A 24,324-nucleotide genomic window follows, 5' to 3' on the forward strand; every position below is an offset into this window, starting at 1 on the left:
GGGGAGTCACGCTGCAGAGGAGCAGCAGCGTGTAGCTGCACCGTCACCACCAGCAGGTCTGCCACACTGCCCATTCAGCCAGTAGCCACTGGCCGTGGACGCACTGGGTACCCTGCTAATAGGGGGTGTCACGCTGCAGAGGCGCAGCAGCGTGTAGCTGCACCGTCACCACCAGCAGGTCTGCCACACTGCCCATTCAGCCAGTAGCCACTGGCCGTGGACGCACTGCGCGCCCAACTGATAGGGGGAGTCCCGCTGCAGAGACGCAGCAGCGTGCAGCTGCACCGTCACCACCAGCAGGTCTGCCACACTGCCCATTCAGCCAGTAGCCACTGGCCGTGGACGCACTGGGTACCCTGCTGATAGGGGGAGTCACGCTGCAGAGGCGCAGCAGCGTGTAGCTGCACCGTCACCACCAGTAGTTCTGCCACACTGCCCATTCAGCCGGCAGCCACTGGCCGTGGCCGCACTGCGCGCCCAACTGATAGGGGGAGTCACGCTGCAGAGGAGCAGCAGCGTGTAGCGGCCATTTTTCAGCAGGGTCAGTGCCACAAATTAGAGGAGAAACACGCGGAGCCTGTGATGCAGCTGATGGTGGATGAGCAGGGCACCAGCTCTACAAGAGAAAGCTCCACCCTCTTGGAGAAGGACATTCCGGGCGCACTGGGGTTTCCGGAGGAGTCAAAGATGGTGACGGTGATAGTTGGGGGGGATTCCTTGCCTGAGGTGTCAGCAGAAGAAGAGTGTGGGGGGTCATCACCATCCCAGCCATTGTTTGATGATGATGATAATAATGCTGACCGTGACTACCAACCACAAGAGGGGGATGTTGGCTCTGAGTCTGAGGAGGAGGAGGAGGCATCCGTGGGTCTGTCATGGAGGATTAGCATCGCTGACACTGGCAGGAGCACCAGTGGGCATGGAATGCGGGACCTACAGCCTGCTGCTTCATCTTCTCCTGCTGCAACCACCAGCCACACCACTCCTCCCCAGGCCACAACCACCGCAGGCCCCAACCACCCCAGGCCCCAACCACCGCAGGGCCAACTACCGCAGGTAGAAAAAAAGCAGCAGCAGTAGCCCATTCAGGGCGTAGGGGCAAATTTCTATCCCCAATCTGGCAGTTTTTTGATCTGCCCTCAGTGGACAGCCAGTTTGTAACTTGCAATGTGTGCCAGGTGAAGCTGAGCAGAGGTTGTAACCCCTCCAACTACGGCACCTCCAGCTTCATAACTCATCTTTCCAAAAAACATCCTCACGAGCATGAGGAGTTCAAGAGGCTGAAGGAAGCTGGTGCTGGCAGTGCTCTGGCCAAAAGCACCACCAGAACCCCCTTTACCACTCCTACCGACACTGAGGCCTGTTCAGGCAGCCAGTCCTCAGCAGTCTCATCTGCTCCCTCCTCCTCATCCCGTGCAAGCAACACCAGACCATGCTGAGCGAGTCCTTTGTCATCAAGGCTCAGCCTCCCAGCAGCCGTCGCATTCGGCAGCTCAACGGCCTGCTTGCATGGGCCATGTCCTCTCAGCTCCTCCCGTACTCCTTTGTGCAGGAGGGGAGCAACATGCGTGCGCTCCTGCAGAGCGCAGCGCCAGATTGGCCAATACCCAGCCGGCACTATTTCTTACGCACGGCCAATCGGCCATGCCAGCACTGCACCGCTTTGCGATGGCCAACGTGGAGCGTGGCCTAGACCATGCGGTAGGGGACCAGGTCCATGTGACGATGGACTCCTGGAGCAGCAGGTTCGGGACAGGCCGCTATCTGTCCTTCACGGCCCACTGGATCAGTTTGGTGGAAGGGGGTGAGGAGGGGACAGCACCATCGTCAAGCCAGTGGGTGGTGCTACCCCGCAGCAGGGTCAGGGAAAGTTCAGCAGGTTCCTGTGGTCCGGTTCCACCCTCCGCCAAATGCCCCCGCCTCAGCAGCAGTGTGAAGGCCCGCCACTGCCAAGCGCTGCTGGAGATGGTCAGCCTGGGCAAGAATAAACTGACAGCAGACCACGTCCTGGACAAACTCTAAGAGCAGGAGAGGAGTTGGCTGACCCCCAGAGGCCTCAGAGTCGGAGAGGTGGTGTCCGATAATGGGGCCAACCTTGTTGCTGCCATCCACCGGGGAGACCTCACCCACATCCCCTGTCTTGCCCACATCCTGAACCTGGTGGTTCAGAAATATCTGAGCACCTACCAGGGGATGGAGCCACTTTTAAAAGCGGCTCACAAAACGGCGGGTTATTTCCGCCACTTAGGCGGTGCCTCAGCAGCCCTGGAAGCCGTGCAGCTGGAGCTGAACCTGCCACGGCACCGTCTGATCATAGACGTTCCAACACGGTGGAATTCCACCCTGGCCATGTTGGAACGTCTGGTGGAGCAGAAGCAGGCTGTCAACTGTTACTTGGCCAAAGCCACCGCCGATGCCACCGTGTTCGGGACCAGCACCACCCACCTCCCGGAGATCATACGCAGTGCTGATTGGAGCAAAATGCAGCTGGTGTGCTTGGTCCTGGCACCCTTCCTGAAGGCCACCAACATGGTCAGCTGGGACCTTGCGTTGGTTTGTGAATGGGTGACCATGGTCTGCATGCTGCACAAGGCCCTCAATGCTCTGCTGGAAGTGGGAGAGGCAGCGTTGATACAGCAGGAGCAGCAGCAGCAGCAACAACCACAGTCCACGTCTGTGCGTCAGGAGGAGGAGCTTGAGGATATGGAGTTGGAGGTCCCTGACCTTGAAGATGAGGGGACACAGCCGAGTTCAGATGCAGTGGCGCGGGGGTGGAGAGAGCAGGGGGAGGCTCAGGAATCAGAGGAGGAGGACAGAACTGGGGGTGATGAAGACGACTATGTGTCAGCAGAGATGGCAGCCCTCTTCCCCATGGCAGCGCACATGTTGCAGTGCCTGCTCAGGGACCCAAGGGTCAAAGAGATGCGTGGTCGGGAGGACATGTGGATCACCCTGATGCTGGACCCACGGCTGAAGGGGAAGCTGGCTCAGTTCCTGCCTGCAGCAGGAGGAGACCCTGTGCGCCAATTGAGGGAGTTGCAGTGGTCCCTGGTTCAGCGCTTGGAGGAAGCCTTCCCCCAGACTCCCCCCTGTCACAGTCCAGCCAGCACAGCAGCAGGTGCCTGCGTCCATCAGCAGCAGGCGCCCATCAAACCTGCTGTCTCTCACAAAGGCGCTGTACGCCACGCCGGTACAGCTGCCGAGCGAGGAGGTGCCTGCAGCAACAGCATTTGGCTCTCACAGCCATAACCAGCGCCTCACCTGGATGGTGGCAGACTATATAGGGTCCTACAGCGGCCTTGACACCGACACCCCTGTGGACCCCTTGGATTACTGGGTCAAGCACCTGGATATTTGGAGCGAGCTGGCGCAGTACGCCCTGGAAGTCCTTGCTTGCCCCCCTTCCAGCGTGCTGTCCGAAAGGTGCTTCAGTGCGGCCAGTGGCGTGGTAACTGAGAAGCGCTCTCGCCTGTCCTTCCAGTCTGTGGACAGACTGACGTTCCTCAAAATCAACCATTCTTGGGTGGTTGGTGAGTTCCTGGCCCCTGTTGTTGGCAAGAGGGGGAAATGAGATGGCTGAAAATCACTATGCCTGCCTTACCACCCTTTACCACCACAACCTCCAGGCTCCGTCTTCTTGAGTCATCATAAGCCTGGTTCAACATTTTTTTTACTGAGCCGTGGTACCACCAAGTGCCACGGTGAACTATCTAAACACAATTGCTGTGTAATTTTACTGGAAGTGTCTCTGCTGTCCCAGTTGTGGGGAGGCCCCAACTGCGGCAGTACGACCGCTTCCTGGAACCTCTCCTAATGTTTTTACTGAGCCGTGGTACCACCAAGTGCCACGGTGAACTATCTAAACACAATTGCTGTGTAATTTTTTGGGAAGTGTCTCTGCTGTCCCAGTTGTGGGGACTAGGCCCCAACTGCGGCAGTACGACCGCTCCCTGGAACCTCTCCTAATGTTTTTACTGAGCCGTGGTGCCATGGTGAACTATCTAATTGCTGTGACTTTTTTTGGATGTGTCTGTGCTGTCCCAGTTGTGGCAGTACGACCACTTCCTGGTCCTGGAACCTAGTCCTCCTGATGTTAATTGACACTTTGACAGCCAATTTTTTTGGGGAGGAGGGGGATTTTAAATCCCCACATCATCAATTAGTGTTCCCCTTTAAAAAATAATGATGCTACATGCCTCATTTACCCTAAAAAAAGTTTTGGAAGCAATTTAAAGGCCACTTCCAGTTTTCTATGCGGATATCCGAATGGGTTGGATATCCGCGGATAATGCATTTGGATATCCGCATCAATCCGGATACCGCAAGGTTCGGATAGCTGGGTATCCGGATCCGGATCAATTCGGATTTTGAAAAGGGGTATCCGAGCACCCCTGACCACAGGAAACCCTCACAGGCCTGACCACCAGGGGGAACTGCACTATGTCATTGGCTGATATTGTATTATATGCAGTATATTGCAGATGTATAGTCAGATACCACAGGACACAGGTCTTGTGGAGTCCAGGCCTGACCAGCAGGGGGAGCTGCACTATATTATAGGCTGATAATGTATTATATGTATTATAGATATATAGTCAGATACCACAGGGCACACGTCTTGTGGGGTCCAGGTCTGACCAGCAGGGGGAGCTGCACTATATTATAGGCTGATAGTGTATTATACATATTATAGATATATAGTCTGATACCACAGGACACCATCACAGGTCTTGTGGGGTCCAGGTCTGACCACCAGGGGGAGCTGCACTATATTATAGGCTGATAGTGTAATATATTATAGATATATAGTCAGATACCTCCGGACACAGGTCTTGTGGAGTCCAGGTCTTACCAGCAGGGGGAGCTGCACTATATTATAGGCTGATAATGTATTATATGTATTATAGATATATAGTCAGATACCACAGGGCACACGTCTTGTGGGGTCCAGGTCTGACCAGCAGGGGGAGCTGCACTATATTATAGGCTGATAGTGTATTATACATATTATAGATATATAGTCTGATACCACAGGACACCATCACAGGTCTTGTGGGGTCCAGGTCTGACCACCAGGGGGAGCTGCACTATATTATAGGCTGATAGTCTAATATATTATAGATATATAGTCAGATACCACCGGACACAGGTCTTGTGGAGTCCAGGCCTTACCAGCAGGGGGAGCTGCACTATATTATAGGCTGATAATGTATTATATGTATTATAGATATATAGTCATATACCACAGGACACCATCACAGGTCTTGTGGGGTCCAGGTCTGACCACCAGGGGGAGCTGCACTATATTATAGGCTGATAGTGTATTATATGTATTATAGATATATAGTCAGATACCACAGGACACCTTCACAGGTCTTGTGGAATCCAGGCCTGACCACCAGGAGGAGCTGCACTATATTATAGACTGATAGTGTATTATATGTATTATAGATATATAGTCAGATACCACAGGACACCCTAACAGGTCTTGTGGAGTCCAGGCCTGACCACCAGGGGGAGCTGCACTATATTATAGACTGATAGTGTATTATATGTATTATAGATATATAGTCAGATGCCACAGGACACCTTCACAAGTCTTGTGGAGTCCAGGCCTGACCACCAGGGGGAGCTGCACTATATTATAGACTGATATTGTAATATATGTATTATAGATATATAGCCAGATACCACAGGACACCTTCACAGGTCTTGTGGAGTCCAGGCCTGACCACCAGGGGGAGCTGCACTTTATTGTAGGCTGATAGTGTATTATATGTATTATTGGTATATAGCCATATACCACAGGACACCCTCACAAGTCTTGTGGAGTCCAGGCCTGACCACCAGGGGGAGCTGCACTATATTATAGGCTGATAGTGTATTATATGTATTATAGATATATAGTCAGATACCACAGGACACCCTCACAGGTCTTGTGGGGTCCAGGCCTGACCACCAGGGGGAGCTGCACTATATTATAGGCTGATAGTGTATTATAGATTTATAGTCAGATACCACAGGACACCTTCACAGGTCTTGTGGAGTCCAGGCCTGACCACCAGGGGGAGCTGCACTAAATTATAGGCTGATAATGTATTATATGTATTATAGATATATAGTCAGATACCACAGGACACCTTCACAGGTCTTGTGGAGTCCAGGCCTGACCACCAGGGGGAGCTGCACTATATTATAGGCTGATAGTGTATTGTATGTATTATAGATGTATAGTCAGATACCACAGGACACCTTCACAGGTCTTGTGGAGTCAAGGCCTGACCACCAGGGGGGGGGGGGGGGGCGCTGCACTATATTATAGACTGATATTGTATTATATGTATTATAGATGTATAGCCAGATACCACAGGACACCTTCACAAGTCTTGTGGAGTCCAGGCCTGATCACCAGTTAGAGCTATACTACATCATAGACTGATAGTGTATTATATGTATTATACATATACAGTCAGGTACCACAGGTCTTGTGGAGTTCAGGCCTGACCACCAGGGGGAGCTGCACTATATCATAGTCTGATATTGCATTATATGCAGTATATTACAGATGTATAGTCAGATCCCACAGAACACAGGTCTTGTGGAGTCCAGGCCTGACCACCAGGGGGAGCTGCACTATATTATAGGCTGATAATGTATTATATGTATTATAGATCTATAGTCAGGTACCACAGGTCTTGTGGAGTCCAGGCCTGACCACCAGTTAGAGCTACACTACATCATAGACTGATAGTGTATTATATGTATTATACATATACAGTCAGGTACCACAGGTCTTGTGGAGTCCAGGCCTGACCACCAGGGGGAGCTGCACTATATCATAGTCTGATATTGCATTATATGCAGTATATTACAGATGTATAGTCAGATCCCACAGAACACAGGTCTTGTGGAGTCCAGGTCTTGACGGTTACATAAGGGAGACACAGTATTAACGTTTGTGAAATTTCTGAGAATTTAGGTGAAATTATAGACTCCCCCCCCCCCCCCCCCTATCCCAGATAGTATATCTAAAATCATTAAACAGCAGTTTCCAAACAGAATTTGGAGTGAACTTTTAACAATGAATGTTTCCAAAATAGAAATAAAATAACAAAGGAATGAGCTTGCTTCCCTCCAGAAAGACAACCAACTGCTATTATCCAACTGTAGGCAGTTGACAGGTCACACCCATCAGGGCGTGGCACAGGCGGGTGCTGTATGGACTGTGAGTACACTGGGCCTACACCTGATAAAGTCTTCTGACCTTCTCTATAATGGGAGAACATTGTTGGCTGTATCTGCTAGTTGTCTTTCCGGAAGTAAGCCAACACTGCCTTTTACTCGTATATATCTCCCCCTGAAAACTAACTTCATTTGTTTGATTCCAGGAGCTCGATTAGCTGAGTCATCCATGAGTAAGGAAGCAATATCTGGAGATGCCGACATTTATGGGTCTTCCAATAAAGAAGAACTAGTTGGCCATGATGTTGGGATGATCACAGAGACCGGCACTTACGCCCGGCCAGTTCGAAATCGTAAACCCTACAAAACTCTGCCCATCAGTGAGAGTAGTGGAGAGGACAATGTGGGCGAATCAGATCATGTAGCGTTGACGACTGTCCGTATAAAAGAGGAAGCTGCAGCCTGTGAAGAGGGGACCATTGCAGACGGAGCACAATTCCTGTCAGTAAAGATTAAAGAGGAATCCATGTCAGACGATGATGACGTTATCCCCAGAGATGTTGTGCCATGCAGAGCACCACGCAACAAGAAAAAACGTTACTCCTCTAAATATTGTACAGAAGATACTGACTCACGAGAAGATGATAATGACTCCAACGTCTACGCACCAGCAGATTTTGATCAGTTTGCATCTTCTCATTCAGATCCTTCTCCTATGTTGTTTCCCAACAGTTCTGGGCCACCAGACTTCCTAGGATTTGATGACAACAGTAACTTAGATACCGATGTAAATGCTCTTATAAAACATGCACACACAAAATTTTCATTCGCCCCCATTGAGGGGGGATCAGGATCTGAGGAAGATGAACCAGCTCCAGAACCTGAAATCCAGTCACCACCCAAAGATGATTTACCCCCAAAACCTGCTTCTAATGTGGAGGAAGCAAATTCTTGTGAAGAAGGAACAAGTGAGGAAGCGGCAGTTACTTCCACCAAGAAGGACCGGACATTGAAGACTTACACGTGTTCAGAGTGTCAGGAGTGCTTTGTGCGTCGCTCAGACTTTGCCAATCATCGGAGAGACCACAGAAGAGAGAGGCTGACATGTCCCGAGTGTGGCAAAGTGTTTGCCAACAAGCCAAGTCTTCTTAATCACCTGACTGGTCACACAGGTGAGAAGCCGTATTCTTGTCCAGTCTGTGGGAAGTGTTTCACCAGGAACAGCAATCTGATCGTCCATCAAGCTACCCACATAGAACGCAGCCCTTTCACAGCTCTGAATGTTCGAGATGTCCTTGTCAATCAAATCCTGTGAAATGTTTGATGGGTGGTCAGTTCAACTTTTTGGATCAAAAATCATGGCATCTGTAAATTGTCATGTGGAAGAAGCCATTTTTTAATGTATGAACAGCTATAGATGTTTGTTTACCAGAGTCTGACCCTTTTGTGATCTTGTGGATTGTAGCATGTGTGTCTTTGTCTGTCACACCCCAAATCCCTTTTCCAACTTATGCAATATTCTCACCGTGGCATCAGGGAGACTCTCATTTTAAATTGTCAACCCCCTTTCCATTTCCCTCCCAACAATTTGGTTTTGGGGGATTTATCCCTTTGTGTTCAGTGGCCAAAGTCTTCGAACTTTAGTATTTGTCTTTCCAACATGGAACTTTTTGCCAATGGATAACCCCTGGTAGCCCAGAGACAGTTGACTGAGGAGGAACGCTATCTTGGCTGGAACTTTTTTATTAACATGTATCATATATCGCTTGGGACTGTTGCAAATGAGTCAGGATACTGTTGAGGAAAGTTATTTTTTTATTTGTGAAAAAGTTGACAATAATTTGGGAGGAGGAACCGTGAACAACAAAGTTGAGAGATTGATTTTTTTTTCCTTGAAACTTTCATCTTATGATTTTTTTTTCATATTGAAAATAACAAAATGTCTTAATTAAAGGCAGTACATGAAGTGTGACCACATCCGAACACAACACATGAAGTGTGACCACATCCGAACACAACACATGAAGTGTGACCACATCCGAACACAACACATGAAGTGTGACCACATCGGAAACATGAGGTGCTGCTTGCTGTGTAACGCGTTCTTATTGGTGAGATAACGTGTCAGAAGATAACGTGTCAGATGATAACGTGTCCGATGATTACCGTGGGAACCATCATTCTATTCTTCGGGGACTGAGTTCACGTGTAACTTTATGACTTTTTCTTTATTTTATGTCCTGCCATATTATTTCTTTCTGAAAGTTTGCATCACATCCTTAGTAACCAGCTGAATTAATGACTGAATAAATATACTGCCCTGTTAGCAGACGTGCATGAAGCAAGAGGCCTTGTCTCTATTGTGTCCCAGCTGTGAATGCATATCAGCAAAGTTTGTATGTACCTAGCAATTATTACCTACAAGGGCGCACCTCCACATCTCTCCGCTAGAGGCAGCACCTCCACATCTCTCCTCTAGAGGCAGCACCTCCACATCTCTCCTCTAGAGGCAGCACCTCCACATCTCTCCTCTAGAGGCAGCACCTCCACATCTCTCCGCTAGAGGCAGCACCTCCACATCTCTCCTCTAGAGGCAGCACCTCCACATCTCTCCTCTAGAGGCAGCACCTCCACATCTCTCCGCTAGAGGCAGCACCTCCACATCTCTCCTCTAGAGGCAGCACCTCCACATCTCTCCTCTAGAGGCAGCACCTCCATATCTCTCCTCTAGGGGCAGCACTTACACATCTCTCCTCTAGGGGCAGCACCTCCACATCTCTCCTCTAGTGGCAGCACCTCCACATCTCTCCGATAGAGGCAGCACCTCCACATCTCTCCTCTAGAGGCAGCACCTCCACATCTCTCCGCTAGAGGCAGCACCTCCACATCTCTCCTCTAGAGGCAGCACCTCCACATCTCTCCTCTAGAAGCAGGGGGGGCAGCACTTACACATCTCTCCTCTAGGGGCAGCACTTACACATCTCTCCTCTAGGGGCAGCGCCTCCACATCTCCTCAAGTGGCAGCACTTACACATCTCTCCTCTATGGGGCAGCACTTACACATCTCTCCTCTAGGGGCAGGAGGGGCAGCACTTACACATCTCTCCTCTAGGGGCAGCACTTACACATCTCTCCTCTAGGGGCAGGAGGGGCAGCACTTACACATCTCTCCTCGAGGGGCAGCACTTACACATCTCTCCTCTAGGGGCAGCACTTACACATCTCTCCTCTAGGGGCAGGAGGGGCAGTACTTACACATCTCTCCTCTAGGGTCAGGAGGGGCAGCACTTACACATCTCTCCTCTAGGGGCAGGAGGGGCAGCACTTACACATCTCTCCTCTAGGGGCAGGAGGGGCAGCACTTACACATCTCTCCTCTAGGGGCAGGAGGGGCAGCACTTGCACATCTCTCCTCTAGGGGAAGCACTTAAACATCTCTCCTCTAGGGTCAGGAGGGGCAGCACTTACACATCTCTCCTCTAGAGGCAGGAGGGGCGGCACTTACACATCTCTCCTCTAGGGGCAGGAGGGGCAGCACTTACACATCTCTCCTCTAGGGGCAGCAGTTACACATCTCTCCTCTAGGGGCAGGAGGGGCAGCACTTACACATCTCTCCTCTAGGGGCATGAGGGGCAGCACTTACACATCTCTCCTCTAGGGGCAGCACTTACACATCTCTCCTCTAGGGGCAGGAGGGGCAGCACTTACACATCTCTCCTCTAGGGGCAGGAGGGGCAGCACTTACACATCTCTCCTCTAGGGGCAGGAGGGGCAGCACTTACACATCTCTCCTCTAGGGGCAGCACTTACACATCTCCCCTCTAGGGGCAGCACTTACACATCTCTCCTCGAGAGGCAGGAGGGGCAGTACTTACACATCTCTCCTCTAGGGTCAGGAGGGGCAGCACTTACACATCTCTCCTCTAGGGGCAGGAGGGGCAGCACTTACACATCTCTCCTCTAGGGGCAGCACTTACACATCTCTCCTCTAGGGGCAGGAGGGGCAGCACTTACACATCTCTCCTCTAGGGGCAGCACTTACACATCTCTCCTCTAGGGGCAGGAGGGGCAGCACTTACACATCTCTCCTCTATGGGGCAGCACTTACACATCTCTCCTCTAGGGGCAGGAGGGGCGGCACTTACACATCTCTCCTCTAGGGGCAGCACTTACACATCTCTCCTCTATGGGGCAGCACTTACACATCTCTCCTCTAGGGGCAGGAGGGGCGGCACTTACACTTCTCTCCTCTAGGGGCAGCACTTACACATCTCTCCTCTAGGGGCTGGAGGGGCAGCACTTACACATCTCTCCTCTAGGGGCAGGAGGGGCAGCACTTACACATCTCTCCTCTAGGGGCAGGAGGGGCGGCACTTACACATCTCTCCTCTAGGGGCAGCACTTACACATCTCTCCTCTATGGGGCAGCACTTACACATCTCTCCTCTAGGGGCAGCACTCACACATCTCTCCTCTATGGGGCAGCACTTACACATCTCTCCTCTAGGGGCAGGAGGGGCGGCACTTACACATCTCTCCTCTAGGGTCAGGAGGGGCAACACTTACACATCTCTCCTCTAGGGGCAGGAGGGGCAGCACTTACACATCTCTCCTCTAGGGGCAGGAGGGGCAGCACTTACACATCTCTCCTCTAGGGGCAGGAGGGGCAGCACTTACACATCTCTCCTCTAGGGGCAGGAGGGGCAGCACTTACACATCTCTCCTCGAGGGGCAGCACTTACACATCTCTCCTCTAGGGGCAGGAGGGGCAGCACTTACACATCTCTCCTCTAGGGGCAGGAGGAGTGGCACTTACACATCTCTCCTCTAGGGGCAGGAGGGGCAGCACTTACACATCTCTAGGGCCTGGAGGGGCAACACTTACACATCTCTCCTCTAGGGGCAGGAGGGGCAGCACTTACACATCTCTCCTCTAGGGGCAGCACTTACACATCTCTCCTCTAGGGGCAGGAGGGGCGGCACTTACACATCTCTCCTCTAGGGGCAGGAGGGGCGGCACTTACACATCTCTCCTCTAGGGGCAGCACTTACACATCTCTCCTCTAGGGGCAGCACTTACACATCTCTCCTCTAGGGGCAGCACTTACACATCTCTCCTCTAGGGTCAGGAGGGGCGGCACTTACACATCTCTCCTCTAGGGGCAGCGCCTCCACATCTCTCCTGTAGGGGCAGGAGGGGCAGCACTTACACATCTCTCCTGTAGGGGCAGGAGGGGCAGCACTTACACATCTCTCCTCTAGGGGCAGGAGGGGCAGCACTTACACATCTCTCCTCTAGGGGCAGGAGGGGCAGCACTTACACATCTCTCCTCTAGGGGCAGCACTTACACATCTCTCCTCTAGAGGCAGGAGGGGCAGCACTTACACATCTCTCCTCTAGGGGCAGCAGTTACACATCTCTCCTCTAGGGGCAGGAGGGGCAGCACTTACACATCTCTCCTCTAGGGGCAGCACTTACACATCTCTCCTCTAGGGGCAGGAGGGGCAGCACTTACACATCTCTCCTCTAGAGGCAGGAGGGGCGGCACTTACACATCTCTCCTCTAGGGGCAGGAGGGGCAGCACTTACACATCTCTCCTCTAGGGGCAGCACTTACACATCTCCCCTCTAGGGGCAGCACTTACACATCTCTCCTCTAGGGGCAGCACTTACACATCTCTCCTCTAGGGGCAGCACTTACACATCTCTCCTCTAGGGGCAGCAGTTACACATCTCTCCTCTAGGGGCAGCAGTTACACATCTCTCCTCTAGGGGCAGCACTTACACATCTCTCCTCTAGGGGCAGCACTTACACATCTCTCCTCTAGGGGCAGCACTTACACATCTCTCCTCTAGGGGCAGGAGGGGCAGCACTTACACATCTCTCCTCTAGGGGCAGCACTTACACATCTCCCCTCTAGGGGCAGCACTTACACATCTCTCCTCGAGAGGCAGGAGGGGCTGCACTTACACATCTCTCCTCTAGGGGCAGGAGGGGCAGTACTTACACATCTCTCCTCTAGGGTCAGGAGGGGCAGCACTTACACATCTCTCCTCTAGGGGCAGGAGGGGCAACACTTACACATCTCTCCTCTAGGGGCAGGAGGGGCAGCACTTACACATCTCTCCTCTAGGGGCAGGAGGGGCAGCACTTACACATCTCTCCTCGAGGGGCAGCACTTACACATCTCTCCTCTAGGGGCAGGAGGGGCAGCACTTACACATCTCTCCTCTAGGGGCAGGAGTGGCAGCACTTACACATCTCTCCTCTAGGGGCAGGAGGAGTGGCACTTACACATCTCTCCTCTAGGGGCAGGAGGGGCAGCACTTACACATCTCTCCTCTAGGGGCAGGAGGGGCAGCACTTACACATCTCTAGGGCCTGGAGGGGCAACACTTACACATCTCTCCTCTAGGGGCAGCACTTACACATCTCCCCTCTAGGGGCAGCACTTACACATCTCTCCTCTAGGGGCAGCACTTACACATCTCTCCTCTAGGGGCAGCACTTACACATCTCTCCTCTAGGGGCAGGAGGGGCGGCACTTACACATCTCTCCTCTAGGGGCAGGAGGGGCGGCACTTACACATCTCTCCTCTAGGGGCAGCACTTACACATCTCTCCTCTAGGGGCAGGAGGGGCAGCACTTACACATCTCTCCTCTAGGGGCAGGAGGGGCGGCACTTACACATCTCTCCTCTAGGGGCAGGAGGGGCGGCACTTACACATCTCTCCTCTAGGGGCAGCACTTACACATCTCTCCTCTAGGGGCAGCACTTACACATCTCTCCTCTAGGGGCAGCACTTACACATCTCTCCTCTAGGGTCAGGAGGGGCGGCACTTACACATCTCTCCTCTAGGGGCAGCGCCTCCACATCTCTCCTGTAGGGGCAGGAGGGGCAGCACTTACACATCTCTCCTCTAGGGGCAGGAGGGGCAGCACTTACACATCTCTCCTCTAGGGGCAGGAGGGGCAGCACTTACACATCTCTCCTCTAGGGGCAGCACTTACACATCTCTCCTCTAGAGGCAGGAGGGGCAGCACTTACACATCTCTCCTCTAGGGGCAGCAGTTACACATCTCTCCTCTAGGGGCAGGAGGGGCAGCACTTACACATCTCTCCTCTAGGGGCAGCACTTACACATCTCTCCTCTAGGGGCAGGAGGGGCAGCACTTACACATCTCTCCTCTAGAGGCAGGAGGGGCGGCACTTACACATCTCTCCTCTAGGGGCAGGAGGGGCAGCACTTACACATCTCTCCTCTAGGGGCAGCACTTACACATCTCCCCTCTAGGGGCAGCACTTACACATCTCTCCTCTAGGGGCAGCACTTACACATCTCTCCTCTAGGGGCAGCACTTACACATCTCTCCTCTAGGGGCAGCAGTTACACATCTCTCCTCTAGGGGCAGCAGTTACACATCTCTCCTCTAGGGGCAGCACTTACACATCTCTCCTCTAGGGGCAGCACTTACACATCTCTCCTCTAGGGGCAGCACTTACACATCTCTCCTCTAGGGGCAGGAGGGGCAGCACTTACACATCTCTCCTCTAGGGGCAGCACTTACACATCTCCCCTCTAGGGGCAGCACTTACACATCTCTCCTCGAGAGGCAGGAGGGGCTGCACTTACACATCTCTCCTCTAGGGGCAGGAGGGGCAGTACTTACACATCTCTCCTCTAGGGTCAGGAGGGGCAGCACTTACACATCTCTCCTCTAGGGGCAGGAGGGGCAACACTTACACATCTCTCCTCTAGGGGCAGGAGGGGCAGCACTTACACATCTCTCCTCTAGGGGCAGGAGGGGCAGCACTTACACATCTCTCCTCGAGGGGCAGCACTTACACATCTCTCCTCTAGGGGCAGGAGGGGCAGCACTTACACATCTCTCCTCTAGGGGCAGGAGTGGCAGCACTTACACATCTCTCCTCTAGGGGCAGGAGGAGTGGCACTTACACATCTCTCCTCTAGGGGCAGGAGGGGCAGCACTTACACATCTCTCCTCTAGGGGCAGGAGGGGCAGCACTTACACATCTCTAGGGCCTGGAGGGGCAACACTTACACATCTCTCCTCTAGGGGCAGCACTTACACATCTCCCCTCTAGGGGCAGCACTTACACATCTCTCCTCTAGGGGCAGCACTTACACATCTCTCCTCTAGGGGCAGCACTTACACATCTCTCCTCTAGGGGCAGGAGGGGCGGCACTTACACATCTCTCCTCTAGGGGCAGGAGGGGCGGCACTTACACATCTCTCCTCTAGGGGCAGGAGGGGCGGCACTTACACATCTCTCCTCTAGGGGCAGCACTTACACATCTCTCCTCTAGGGGCAGGAGGGGCAGCACTTACACATCTCTCCTCTAGGGGCAGGAGGGGCGGCACTTACACATCTCTCCTCTAGGGGCAGGAGGGGCGGCACTTACACATCTCTCCTCTAGGGGCAGCACTTACACATCTCTCCTCTAGGGGCAGCACTTACACATCTCTCCTCTAGGGGCAGCACTTACACATCTCTCCTCTAGGGTCAGGAGGGGCGGCACTTACACATCTCTCCTCTAGGGGCAGCGCCTCCACATCTCTCCTGTAGGGGCAGGAGGGGCAGCACTTACACATCTCTCCTCTAGGGGCAGGAGGGGCAGCACTTACACATCTCTCCTCTAGGGGCAGGAGGGGCAGCACTTACACATCTCTCCTCTAGGGGCAGCACTTACACATCTCTCCTCTAGAGGCAGGAGGGGCAGCACTTACACATCTCTCCTCTAGGGGCAGCAGTTACACATCTCTCCTCTAGGGGCAGGAGGGGCAGCACTTACACATCTCTCCTCTAGGGGCAGCACTTACACATCTCTCCTCTAGGGGCAGGAGGGGCAGCACTTACACATCTCTCCTCTAGAGGCAGGAGGGGCGGCACTTACACATCTCTCCTCTAGGGGCAGGAGGGGCAGCACTTACACATCTCTCCTCTAGGGGCAGCACTTACACATCTCCCCTCTAGGGGCAGCACTTACACATCTCTCCTCTAGGGGCAGCACTTACACATCTCTCCTCTAGGGGCAGCACTTACACATCTCTCCTCTAGGGGCAGCAGTTACACATCTCTCCTCTAGGGGCAGCACTTACACATCTCTCCTCTAGGGGCAGCACTTACACATCTCTCCTCTAGGGGCAGCACTTACACATCTCTCCTCTAGGGGCAGGAGGGGCAGCACTTACACATCTCTCCTCTAGGGGCAGCACTTACACATCTCTCCTCTAGGGGCAGGAGGGGCAGCACTTACACATCTCTCCTCTAGGGGCAGCACTTACACATCTCCCCTCTAGGGGCAGCACTTACACATCTCTCCTCGAGAGGCAGGAGGGGCTGCACTTACACATCTCTCCTCTAGGGGCAGGAGGGGCAGTACTTACACATCTCTCCTCTAGGGTCAGGAGGGGCAGCACTTACACATCTCTCCTCTAGGGGCAGGAGGGGCAGCACTTACACATCTCTCCTCTAGGGGCAGCACTTACACATCTCTCCTCTAGAGGCAGGAGGGGCAGCACTTACACATCTCTCCTCTAGGGGCAGGAGGGGCAGTACTTACACATCTCACCTCTAGGGGCAGGAGGGGCAGCACTTACACATCTCTCCTCTAGGGGCAGGAGGGGCTGCACTTACACATCTCTCCTCTAGGGGCAGGAGGGGCAGCACTTACACATCTCTCCTCTAGGGGCAGGAGGGGCAGCACTTACACATCTCTCCTCTAGGGGCAGGAGGGGCAGCACTTACACATCTCTCCTCTAGGGGCAGGAGGGGCTGCACTTACACATCTCTCCTCTAGGGGCAGGAGGGGCAGCACTTACACATCTCTCCTCTAGGGGCAGGAGTGGCAGCACTTACACATCTCTCCTCTAGGGGCAGCACTTACACATCTCTCCTCTAGGGGCAGGAGGGGCAGCACTTACACATCTCTCCTCTAGGGGCAGCACTTACACATCTCTCCTCTAGGGGCAGGAGGGGCAGCACTTACACATCTCTCCTCTAGGGGCAGGAGGGGCAGCACTTACACATCTCTCCTCTAGGGGCAGGAGGGGCAGTACTTACACATCTCTCCTCTAGGGGCAGCACTTACACATCTCTCCTCTAGAGGCAGGAGGGGCAGCACTTACACATCTCTCCTCTAGGGGCAGCAGTTACACATCTCTCCTCTAGGGGCAGGAGGGGCAGCACTTACACATCTCTCCTCTAGGGGCAGCACTTACACATCTCCCCTCTAGGGGCAGCACTTACACATCTCTCCTCGAGAGGCAGGAGGGGCAGCACTTACACATCTCTCCTCTAGGGGCAGCACTTACACATCTCTCCTCTAGGGGCAGGAGGGGCAGCACTTACACATCTCTCCTCTAGGGGCAGGAGGGGCAGCACTTACACATCTCTCCTCTAGGGGCAGCACTTACACATCTCTCCTCTAGGGGCAGGAGGGGCAGCACTTACACATCTCTCCTCTATGGGGCAGCACTTACACATCTCTCCTCTAGGGGCAGGAGGGGCGGCACTTACACATCTCTCCTCTAGGGGCAGCACTTACACATCTCTCCTCTATGGGGCAGCACTTACACATCTCTCCTCTAGGGGCAGGAGGGGCGGCACTTACACATCTCTCCTCTAGGGGCTGGAGGGGCAGCACTTACACATCCCTCCTCTAGGGGCAGCACTTACACATCTCTCCTCTAGGGGCAGCACTTACACATCTCTCCTCTAGTGGCAGCACTTACACATCTCTCCTCTAGGGGCTGGAGGGGCAGCACTTACACATCTCTCCTCTAGGGGCAGGAGGGGCAGCACTTACACATCTCTCCTGTAGGGGCAGCACTTACACATCTCTCCTCTAGGGGCAGGAGGGGCAGCACTTACACATCTCTCCTCTAGAGGCAGGAGGGGCGGCACTTACACATCTCTCCTCTAGGGGCAGGAGGGGCAGCACTTACACATCTCTCCTCTAGGGGCAGGAGGAGCGGCACTTACACATCTCTCCTCTAGGGGCAGCACTTACACATCTCTCCTCTAGGGGCAGGAGGGGCAGCACTTACACATCTCTCCTCTAGGGGCAGCACTTACACATCTCCCCTCTAGGGGCAGCACTTACACATCTCTCCTCGAGAGGCAGGAGGAGCGGCACTTACACATCTCTCCTCTAGGGGCAGGAGGGGCAGTACTTACACATCTCTCCTCTAGGGTCAGGAGGGGCAGCACTTACACATCTCTCCTCTAGGGGCAGCACTTACACATCTCTCCTCTAGGGGCAGGAGGGGCAGCACTTACACATCTCTCCTCTAGGGGCAGCACTTACACATCTCTCCTCTAGGGGCAGGAGGGGCAGCACTTACACATCTCTCCTCTAGGGCCAGGAGGGGCAGCACTTACACATCTCTCCTCTAGGGGCAGCACTTACACATCTCTCCTCTAGGGGCAGGAGGGGCAGCACTTACACATCTCTCCTCTATGGGGCAGCACTTAAACATCTCTCCTCTAGGGGCAGGAGGGGCGGCACTTACACATCTCTTCTCTATGGGGCAGCACTTACACATCTCTTCTCTATGGGGCAGCAGTTACACATCTCTCCTCTAGGGGCAGCACTTACACATCTCTCCTCTAGGGGCTGGAGGGGCAGCACTTACACATCCCTCCTCTAGGGGCAGCACTTACACATCTCTCCTCTAGGGGCAGCACTTACACATCTCTCCTCTAGGGCCAGGAGGGGCAGCACTTACACATCTCTCCTCTAGGGGCAGCACTTACACATCTCTCCTCTAGGGGCAGGAGGGGCAGCACTTACACATCTCTCCTCTATGGGGCAGCACTTAAACATCTCTCCTCTAGGGGCAGGAGGGGCGGCACTTACACTTCTCTCCTCTAGGGGCAGCACTTACACATCTCTCCTCTAGGGGCAGCACTTACACATCTCTCCTCTAGGGGCAGCACTTACACATCTCTCCTCTAGGGGCTGGAGGGGCAGCACTTACACATCCCTCCTCTAGGGGCAGCACTTACACATCTCTTCTCTATGGGGCAGCACTTACACATCTCTCCTCTAGGGGCAGCACTTACACATCTCTCCTCTAGGGGCTGGAGGGGCAGCACTTACACATCCCTCCTCTAGGGGCAGCACTTACACATCTCTCCTCTAGGGGCAGCACTTACACATCTCTCCTCTAGGGCCAGGAGGGGCAGCACTTACACATCTCTCCTCTAGGGGCAGCACTTACACATCTCTCCTCTAGGGGCAGGAGGGGCAGCACTTACACATCTCTCCTCTATGGGGCAGCACTTAAACATCTCTCCTCTAGGGGCAGGAGGGGCGGCACTTACACTTCTCTCCTCTAGGGGCAGCACTTACACATCTCTCCTCTAGGGGCAGCACTTACACATCTCTCCTCTAGGGGCAGCACTTACACATCTCTCCTCTAGGGGCTGGAGGGGCAGCACTTACACATCCCTCCTCTAGGGGCAGCACTTACACATCTCTCCTCTAGGGGCAGCACTTACACATCTCTCCTCTAGGGGCAGCACTTACACATCTCTCCTCTAGGGTCAGGAGGGGCAACACTTACACATCTCTCCTCTAGGGGCAGGAGGGGCAGCACTTACACATCTCTCCTCTAGGGGCAGGAGGGGCAGCACTTACACATCTCTCCTCTAGGGGCAGGAGGGGCAGCACTTACACATCTCTCCTCTAGGGGCAGGAGGGGCGGCACTTACACATCTCTCCTCTAGGGGCAGCACTTACACATCTCTCCTCTAGGGGCAGGAGGGGCAGCACTTACACATCTCTCCTCTAGGGGCAGGAGGGGCAGCACTTACACATCTCTCCTCTAGGGGCAGCACTTACACATCTCTCCTCTAGGGGCAGGAGGGGCGGCACTTACACATCTCTCCTCTATGGGGCAGCACTTACACATCTCTCCTCTAGGGGCAGGAGGGGCAGCACTTACACATCTCTCCTCTAGGGGCAGGAGGGTCAGCACTTACACATCTCTCGTCTTGGGGCAGCACTTACACATCTCTCCTCTAGGGGCAGGAGGGGCAGCACTTACACATCTCTCCTCTAGGGGCAGGAGGGGCAGTACTTACACATCTCTCCTCTAGGGGCAGCACCTCCGCATCTCTCCTCTATGGGGCAGCACTTACACATCTCTCCTCTAGGGGCAGGAGGGGCAGCACTTACACATCTCTCCTCTAGGGGCAGCACTTACACATCTCTCCTCTAGGGGCAGCACTTACACATCTCTCCTCTAGGGGCAGGAGGGGCAGCACTTACACATCTCTTCTCTAGGGGCAGCACTTACACATCTCTCCTCTAGGGGCAGGAGGGGCAGCACTTACACATCTCTCCTCTAGGGGCAGGAGGGGTTGCACTTACACATCTCTCCTCTAGGGGAAGGAGGGGCAGCACTTACACATCTCTCCTCTAGGGTCAGGAGGGGCGGCACTTACACATCTCTCCTCTAGGGGCAGCACTTACACATCTCTCCTCTAGGGGCAGGAGGGGCGGCACTTACACATCTCTCCTCTAGGGGCAGGAGGGGCGGCACTTACACATCTCTCCTCTAGGGGCAGCACTTACACATCTCTCCTCTAGGGGCAGGAGGGGCGGCACTTACACATCTCTCCTCTAGGGGCAGGAGGGGCAGCACTTACACATCTCTCCTCTAGGGGCAGGAGGGGCAGCACTTAAAATGCTAGTATTACCCCAACTCGTTTTTCTGTTGCGAAGTGTGCCAGTGGCCATCCCCAGCTCGTGGTTTCAGGTTTGGCATAAAATCTTCCAGGATTTCATCTGGAGTAGGTCCAGGCTTAGGATATGTTACACAACCATTTCGAGGGGGAACGAGGCGGGAGGTCTAGCGGCACCAAATATTCAAAATTATTACAGGAGCACACATTTGGCTAGAGTGTTAGACTGGAAAATCCTCTAGGGGCAGGAGGGGCAGTACTTTCACATCTCACCTCTAGGGGCAGGAGGGGCAGCACTTACACATCTCTTCTCTAGGGGCAGCACTTACACATCTCTCCTCTAGGGGCAGGAGGGGCAGAACTTACACATCTCTCCTCTAGGGGCAGGAGGGGCAGTACTTACACATCTCACCTCTAGGGGCAGGAGGGGCAGCACTTACACATCTCTCCTCTAGGGGCAGCACTTACACATCTCTTCTCTAGGGGCAGGAGGGGCAGCACTTACACATCTCTCCTCTAGGGGCAGCACTTACACATCTCTCCTCTAGGGGCAGGAGGGGCGGCACTTACACATCTCTCCTCTAGGGGCAGGAGGGGCAGCACTTACACATCTCTCCTCTAGGGGCAGGAGGAGCGGCACTTACACATCTCTCCTCTAGGGGCAGCACTTACACATCTCTCCTCTAGGGGCAGGAGGGGCAGCACTTACACATCTCTCCTCTAGGGGCAGCACTTACACATCTCCCCTCTAGGGGCAGCACTTACACATCTCTCCTCGAGAGGCAGGAGGAGCGGCACTTACACATCTCTCCTCTAGGGGCAGGAGGGGCAGTACTTACACATCTCTCCTCTAGGGTCAGGAGGGGCAGCACTTACACATCTCTCCTCTAGGGGCAGCACTTACACATCTCTCCTCTAGGGGCAGGAGGGGCAGCACTTACACATCTCTCCTCTAGGGGCAGCACTTACACATCTCTCCTCTAGGGGCAGGAGGGGCAGCACTTACACATCTCTCCTCTAGGGCCAGGAGGGGCAGCACTTACACATCTCTCCTCTAGGGGCAGCACTTACACATCTCTCCTCTAGGGGCAGGAGGGGCAGCACTTACACATCTCTCCTCTATGGGGCAGCACTTAAACATCTCTCCTCTAGGGGCAGGAGGGGCGGCACTTACACATCTCTTCTCTATGGGGCAGCACTTACACATCTCTTCTCTATGGGGCAGCAGTTACACATCTCTCCTCTAGGGGCAGCACTTACACATCTCTCCTCTAGGGGCTGGAGGGGCAGCACTTACACATCCCTCCTCTAGGGGCAGCACTTACACATCTCTCCTCTAGGGGCAGCACTTACACATCTCTCCTCTAGGGCCAGGAGGGGCAGCACTTACACATCTCTCCTCTAGGGGCAGCACTTACACATCTCTCCTCTAGGGGCAGGAGGGGCAGCACTTACACATCTCTCCTCTATGGGGCAGCACTTAAACATCTCTCCTCTAGGGGCAGGAGGGGCGGCACTTACACTTCTCTCCTCTAGGGGCAGCACTTACACATCTCTCCTCTAGGGGCAGCACTTACACATCTCTCCTCTAGGGGCAGCACTTACACATCTCTCCTCTAGGGGCTGGAGGGGCAGCACTTACACATCCCTCCTCTAGGGGCAGCACTTACACATCTCTTCTCTATGGGGCAGCACTTACACATCTCTCCTCTAGGGGCAGCACTTACACATCTCTCCTCTAGGGGCTGGAGGGGCAGCACTTACACATCCCTCCTCTAGGGGCAGCACTTACACATCTCTCCTCTAGGGGCAGCACTTACACATCTCTCCTCTAGGGCCAGGAGGGGCAGCACTTACACATCTCTCCTCTAGGGGCAGCACTTACACATCTCTCCTCTAGGGGCAGGAGGGGCAGCACTTACACATCTCTCCTCTATGGGGCAGCACTTAAACATCTCTCCTCTAGGGGCAGGAGGGGCGGCACTTACACTTCTCTCCTCTAGGGGCAGCACTTACACATCTCTCCTCTAGGGGCAGCACTTACACATCTCTCCTCTAGGGGCAGCACTTACACATCTCTCCTCTAGGGGCTGGAGGGGCAGCACTTACACATCCCTCCTCTAGGGGCAGCACTTACACATCTCTCCTCTAGGGGCAGCACTTACACATCTCTCCTCTAGGGGCAGCACTTACACATCTCTCCTCTAGGGTCAGGAGGGGCAACACTTACACATCTCTCCTCTAGGGGCAGGAGGGGCAGCACTTACACATCTCTCCTCTAGGGGCAGGAGGGGCAGCACTTACACATCTCTCCTCTAGGGGCAGGAGGGGCAGCACTTACACATCTCTCCTCTAGGGGCAGGAGGGGCGGCACTTACACATCTCTCCTCTAGGGGCAGCACTTACACATCTCTCCTCTAGGGGCAGGAGGGGCAGCACTTACACATCTCTCCTCTAGGGGCAGGAGGGGCAGCACTTACACATCTCTCCTCTAGGGGCAGCACTTACACATCTCTCCTCTAGGGGCAGGAGGGGCGGCACTTACACATCTCTCCTCTATGGGGCAGCACTTACACATCTCTCCTCTAGGGGCAGGAGGGGCAGCACTTACACATCTCTCCTCTAGGGGCAGGAGGGTCAGCACTTACACATCTCTCGTCTTGGGGCAGCACTTACACATCTCTCCTCTAGGGGCAGGAGGGGCAGCACTTACACATCTCTCCTCTAGGGGCAGGAGGGGCAGTACTTACACATCTCTCCTCTAGGGGCAGCACCTCCGCATCTCTCCTCTATGGGGCAGCACTTACACATCTCTCCTCTAGGGGCAGGAGGGGCAGCACTTACACATCTCTCCTCTAGGGGCAGCACTTACACATCTCTCCTCTAGGGGCAGCACTTACACATCTCTCCTCTAGGGGCAGGAGGGGCAGCACTTACACATCTCTTCTCTAGGGGCAGCACTTACACATCTCTCCTCTAGGGGCAGGAGGGGCAGCACTTACACATCTCTCCTCTAGGGGCAGGAGGGGTTGCACTTACACATCTCTCCTCTAGGGGAAGGAGGGGCAGCACTTACACATCTCTCCTCTAGGGTCAGGAGGGGCGGCACTTACACATCTCTCCTCTAGGGGCAGCACTTACACATCTCTCCTCTAGGGGCAGGAGGGGCGGCACTTACACATCTCTCCTCTAGGGGCAGGAGGGGCGGCACTTACACATCTCTCCTCTAGGGGCAGCACTTACACATCTCTCCTCTAGGGGCAGGAGGGGCGGCACTTACACATCTCTCCTCTAGGGGCAGGAGGGGCAGCACTTACACATCTCTCCTCTAGGGGCAGGAGGGGCAGCACTTAAAATGCTAGTATTACCCCAACTCGTTTTTCTGTTGCGAAGTGTGCCAGTGGCCATCCCCAGCTCGTG

General features: G+C 54.1%; 1 protein-coding gene across 1 annotated transcript in view; it reads left to right on the plus strand.

Moving 5' to 3' along the window:
• LOC137535627 (oocyte zinc finger protein XlCOF29-like) overlaps positions 1-9,523 on the plus strand; it is a 60,919-nt gene extending 51,396 nt beyond the window's left edge. The window contains exon 6 of the mRNA XM_068257486.1: positions 7,389-9,523. Coding sequence (XP_068113587.1) covers positions 7,389-8,497 — 1,109 coding nt within the window. The 3' untranslated portion in view covers positions 8,498-9,523. The remainder of the gene's footprint in view (positions 1-7,388) is intronic.
• The last annotated feature ends 14,801 nt before the right edge of the window (positions 9,524-24,324 follow it).

The sequence above is a fragment of the Hyperolius riggenbachi genome, chromosome 10 (genome assembly GCF_040937935.1).
Source record: "Hyperolius riggenbachi isolate aHypRig1 chromosome 10, aHypRig1.pri, whole genome shotgun sequence".
Taxonomy (NCBI): Eukaryota; Metazoa; Chordata; class Amphibia; order Anura; family Hyperoliidae; genus Hyperolius; species Hyperolius riggenbachi.